The sequence below is a fragment of the Coregonus clupeaformis genome, unplaced genomic scaffold, assembly GCF_020615455.1.
Source record: "Coregonus clupeaformis isolate EN_2021a unplaced genomic scaffold, ASM2061545v1 scaf1228, whole genome shotgun sequence".
Classification (NCBI taxonomy): Eukaryota; Metazoa; Chordata; class Actinopteri; order Salmoniformes; family Salmonidae; genus Coregonus; species Coregonus clupeaformis.
This window is the reverse complement of record NW_025534682.1, coordinates 154,369-160,368: the sequence shown is the minus strand read 5'-3', so window position 1 is coordinate 160,368 and position 6,000 is coordinate 154,369. Positions and strand designations below refer to the sequence as shown.

Sequence of the window (6,000 nt, the reverse complement as noted above, 5' to 3'; positions counted from 1 at the left end):
CATGTCAGCACTCCTGAGCTGAGGGCAGTCACATAGTATATTATTCTGACAACCCTCTCATCTATCACAGTTATGTAATAGCTATATTAAGTCATTACTGAGAAAATGCAGCACTTATCAATTATACCAGTCTTGCATATTCATACAGCAAAGATCATAAATAGACATGAAATGTTTTTAGCTGTTGGATAGTGGAACATACACGTGGCATCCCAGTCCCTTACCATCCGATGTTGAACTCCACGTGGGCATCAAACAGGGCAACGACGGGGGCACTGGAGGCTCTCCACCCACTGACCCTGGAGCGGATCAGCCCCTCCTGCTTGTCGTGGCGGACCACCTTGATGAAGTCTGGCCGCTGGGAGTTGGTTTCCTTCACAAAGTTCTGCAGGTTCTCCTTCAGCTCAGCTATAGAAACATTAATAGAGAGACACATACAGTACAGAAAGAGAGAAAAAGGGAGAGAAGTTTTACAGAGTCTGTCTGTCTGACCTTTACAAAGAACCAGAGTGGCTGAAACATTGTTGAATGAAACTCTGGGAAGCCTTGAAACAGTGTGTAGGTATTTCTCATTATGTCTTATAATATACTGCACCTGTGAAATTTTGCAGGTTTTCCTACTTACAAAGCATGTAGAGGTCTGTAATTTGTATCATAGGTACACTTCAGCTGTGAGAGACGGAATCTAAAACAAAAATCCAGAAGATCACATTGTATGATTTTTATGTAATTAATTTGCATTTTATTGCATGACATAAGTATTTGATACATCAGAAAAGCAGAACTTAATATTTGGTACAGAAACCTGTTTGCAATTACAGAGATCATACGTTTCCTGTAGGTCTTGACCAGGTTTGCACACACTGCAGCAGGGATTTTGGCCCATCCTTCAGGTTTCGGGGCTGTCGCTGGGCAATACGGACTTTCAGCTCCCTCCAAAGATTTTCTATTGGGTTCAGGTCTGGAGACTGGCTAGGCCACTCCAGGACCTTGAGATGCTTCTTACGGAGCCACTCCTTAGTTGCCCTGGCTGTGTGTTTCGTGTCGTTGTCATGCTGGAAGACCCAGCCACGACCCATCTTCAATGCTCTTACTCAGGAAGGTTTTGGCCAAGATCTCGCGATACATGGCCCCATCCATCCTCCCCTCAATACGGTGCAGTCGTCCTGTCCCCTTTGCAGAAATGCATCCTCAAAGAATGATGTTTCCACCTCCATGCTTCACGGTTGGGATGGTGTTCTTGGGGTTGTACTCATCCTTCTTCTTCCTCCAAACACGGCGAGTGGAGTTTAGACCAAAAAGCTATATTTTTGTCTCATCAGACCACATGACCTTCTCCCATTCCTCCTCTGGATCATCCAGATGGTCATTGGCAAACTTCAGACGGGCCTGGACATGCGCTGGCTTGAGCAGGGGGGACCTTGCGTACGCTGCAGGATTTTAATCCATGACGGCGTAGTGTGTTACTAATGGTTTTCTTTGAGACTGTGGTCCCAGCTCTCTTCAGGTCATTGACCAGGTCCTGCCGTGTAGTTCTGGGCTGATCCCTCACCTTCCTCATGATCATTGATGCCCCACGAGGTGAGATCTTGCATGGAGCCCCAGAACGAGGGTGATTGACCGTCATCTGGAACTACTTCCATTTTCTAATAATTGCGCCAACAGTTGTTGCCTTCTCACCAAGCTGCTTGCCTATTGTCCTGTAGTCCATCCCAGCCTTGTGCAGTCTACAATTTTATCCCTGATGTCCTTACACAGCTCTCTGGTCTTGGCCATTGTGGAGAGGTTGGAGTCTGTTTGATTGAGTGTGTGGACAGGTGTATTTTATACAGGTAACGAGTTCAAACAGGTGCAGTTAATACAGGTAATGAGTGGAGAACAGGAGGGCTTCTTAAAGAAAAACTAACAGTTCTGTGAGAGCCAGAATTCTTACTGGTTGGTAGGTGATCAAATACTTATGTCATGCAATAAAATGCAAATTAATTACTTAAAAATCATACAATGTGATTTTCTGGATTTTTGTTTTAGATTCCGTCTCTCACAGCTGAAGTGTACCTATGATACAAATTACAGACCTCTACATGCTTTGTAAGTAGGAAAACCTGCAAAATCGGCAGTGTATCAAATACTTGTTCTCCCCACTGTATGTACCTTGGACTATTGACTCTAACTACACATTTGAAAAGTGCTTTACAGTCCCAAGTTCTATTTATTCCACAGTGTAAATGGGATTTCAAATAAATAATATTGCTGTTGTGAAAGGTCCTCTGGAAATATCCTATTATTGATGTCTATCAGCATCGTCTGGTTGAGGGAAGTCAATTCTACTTTCCCACAAGCTCCATCTGCCATCTGTTTGTTTTAATTTGCTAGGTGGTCATGGCAGTGTCTCACCATGGCAACCAGATGGAGTGATTGGGACATGAAGGGCGAGGACTGGTCATCAATGTCTGTTTTCATTACAGTAGTGTTGGGGAGTTAGCTGAGACACTTCATGGGACAATGGCTTTCAGACATGTTCTTTATGACAATATTGATTATTCAACCATGAACTGATTAGGATTAACCAAGTAATATCCAGCAATAGTTAGCGGTGAAAATACAGTAATTTAACTCGTTAAGAAATGAAGAGGACAAATAAGAGGACTAAGGTCGATTTGGTTAATTGGATTGTCATGGGAAGTAATCCCAGCTGACCCTATGAGACACCCCACTCAGGATGGGGAGCCGTTAGCCAGACTCCTGAAACTGTACAGACGGGAAGAGTCGCATTGTTCAAAGTGAGCCAACTGCCAAGGAATTAATTAGAATACCAATGGTCATAAAGGAAACTTTTACAGCTTCATTTCCACTCTCAGCAATACTCTGCATCTCAGCTATACAGCTCCGTTTTCCAATTAATTTACATTACAGAAGCTCCTCTTTTTTTATGTAATGATTCAACATTTACATCCTGAAATTGGAGGCCTTAATAAAAATATCAATTCAAAAGAAGCAGTCAGTTTTTTTAATCCCTCTGCCAGACTCTTTTGACCCTCATTTGTCATCTCAACAGATATGTTCAGTAAAGTATGCAGCTAAAACACCTTCATACAAATGATCAGTCTAGGTAAAATAGAGCCTTTAAATCCCCTCTGGCTCTATAGCTGATTAGTATGCAGGTCGGTCCTGCGGAAATAACTAGCCTAACAAATGACTTAATTCGGAGCCGTGTGAAAGTAATCCATTAAATTGGCAGGCAACACCAACACATTTTTAAAAGATATTGTAAATGTGTATGGGGTAAGATACATTATGAGTTTATTACCAGTAATAAGATTATAGAGAAACTCCTGATGTACTGTCGGTCCTCAAGCATGTCAAGTGTGAATGGATACACAGTGCTTTCAGAAAGTATTCACACCCCTTGACTTTTTCCACATTTTGTTGTGTTACTTCCTGGATTTAGAAGTTATTTAATTTAAGATAGTAAGCAGTCTGAATGGATTCCTGTTGACAATGCAGTGTGTATACTTTGTAGGCTACATTTAGAAGGAATGTAGGAGTTACCATTGTTGCTGTTGTCATCGACCAGGATGATCTCCTTAAGGAGGTGGGAGGGAGTCCTGTTCATGGCTGTGTGGATGGAGCGCAGGATGACCGACAGGGCCTCGTTCACAAAAATAAAGATGATACTTACTTGTGGGAGATTGGTGGGGTACGACATGTTTCTGCACCTGAGGAGAAACAGCAAACAGACAAGATATGAACAAGAACCTTCTGTCAGATTTTTTTTTTTTTATGGACAATAAAAAGGAGCCAACAAAAGGGTCAAAGGTCATGTACCCATCAGGTCTGAGGTCTGGGATGGGTCTGGCCAGAGAGAGGCGGTCACTGAGGTAGCCGTTGTAGCCGTAGTACTGGAACTTCTTCAGCGCCACCCGACGACTCTCAGGACCGAGGTCATGACCCCAGCGGACAAACAGGGAGGAGTCTGAGAGGGACTCCCCTACTTTTTCATCACTACCCTTCTGGGGCAACTCTGTAAGCAAGAGAGAGAGAAAGGAGAGTGGTAAAATGGTGTGTGCCTGGGCTATAGAAAGAATACATGTTTACATTCATGCCGCCTACTGCACATACTGTAGCTTACATTAAAAATAGTTATACCAGTGGGGAAAAGCATGATCACAGGCACAATTCCTGGAATGCATTAGCATTTGAATTGATCCATCTAAAACGCTGCAATGTGTTACTGCAGCCTTGGACAACTGATGCCAGTCTTGCATATTCCTACTTTTCCTGTGGTCTACTGAAAGCAGCAAAACCAAACAGGTTAGTCCTACTATATCACATTGTCTGGACAAGACAATCATTTCTCCTTCACTCAACACCACTATTGTGAGCTGAAAGAATGCAACGCAATGGAATGTTGCTAAGGTATTTATGATGCCGGGAAATGTCCTCACAAACCACAGCGAGAGATGAAGGACTTGGTGCAGGTAATTAATGAATGCTAATTATCAGCCAAGATTATTTAATTATAGCCACTGCATTGCACTCTCTCTCAGCACTAAGTCATTCATCTCTGCCACGACTGGGATCCCAACATTTGCATTTGCTACTCTGAGGGCAAAACTTAATCTGAGGAGGAGGATGTTGACATGAAGGGCTCGGCTACACAGTCGCTCCTCACAGCACCATAATACTCAGATCCTGATCATAAATATATTTCTATGGATAGGTGTGGTTTCGGGTTAATATCCAATGACAATGTCTCTTTGACAGAACACTCCCCTGTAGCTCAGTTGGTAGAGCATGGCGCTTGCATACGCCAGGGTTGTGGGTTAGTTTCCCACGGGGGGCCAGTATGAAAATGTATGCACTCACTAACTGTAAGTCGCTCTGGATAAGAGCGTCTGCTAAATGACTCAAATGTAAAATGTAATTGGAGCCTAAATTAACAATATTTTGCACAGTGTTAAATACATTTAAATGAAGTCAGATAATTAATATTTACATAGAGGCTTTATGGATAACATAAAATAGAGCTCAAAAGGTCACCCACCAAATATGACAAAAGAAAAGGCGTCGTCTTTTGTTCACAGAAGTACTTATGGAATATAGACTACCAGTCAAACGTTTGGACACACCTACTAATTCAAGGGTTTTCCTTTATTTTTACATTGTAGAATAATAATGAAGACATCAAAACTATGAAATAACTCATATGGAACCATATAACCAAAAAAGTGTTAAACAAATCAAAATATATTTTATATTTGAGATTCTTCAAATAGCCACCCTTTGCCTTGATGACAGCTTTGCACACTCTTGGCATTCTCTCAACCAGCTTCATGAGGTAGTCACTTGGAATGCATTTCAATTAACCAAAGAGCTCTCCAAGGATGTCAGGGACAAGAATGTAGACCTACACAAGGCTGGAATGGGCTACAAGACCATCGCCAAGCAGCTTGGTGAGAAGGTGACAACAGTTGGTGCGATTATTCGCAAATGGAAGAAACACAAAATAACTGTCAATCTCCCTCGGCCTGGGGCTCCATGCAAGATCTCACCTCGTGGAGTTGCAATGATCATGAGAACGGTGAGGAATCAGCCCAGAACTACACGGGAGGATCTTGTCAATGATCTCAAGGCAGCTGGGACCATAGTCACCAAGACAATTGGTAACACACTACGCCGTGAAGGACTGAAATCCTGCAGCGCCCGCAAGGTCCCCCTGCTCAAGAAAGCACATATACAGGGCCGTCTGAAGTTTGCCAATGAACATCTGAATGATTCAGAGGAGAACTGGGTGAAAGTGTTGTGGTCAGATGAGACCAAAATCGAGCTCTTTGGCATCAACTCAACTCGCCGTGTTTGGAGGAGGAGGAATGCTGCCTATGACCCCAAGAACACCATCCCCACCGTCAAACATGGAGGTGGAAACATTATGCTTTGGGGGTGTTTTTCTGCTAAGGGGACAGGACAACTTCACCGCATCAAAGGGACGATGGACGGGGC

The 6,000-nt window shown here is 43.1% G+C and overlaps 1 protein-coding gene across 1 annotated transcript in view; it reads right to left on the bottom strand.

Annotated features, from left to right (window-relative positions):
• Positions 1–224: 224 nt before the first annotated feature.
• Positions 225–6,000, bottom strand: part of LOC123486462 (polypeptide N-acetylgalactosaminyltransferase 18-like) — a gene marked incomplete at its 3' end in the record, with an annotated part of 38,807 nt that continues 33,031 nt past the window's right edge. The window contains 3 exon segments of the mRNA XM_045217791.1: positions 225–408; positions 3,550–3,716; positions 3,826–4,021. Of these exon segments, the coding sequence (XP_045073726.1) occupies positions 225–408; positions 3,550–3,716; positions 3,826–4,021 (547 nt within the window).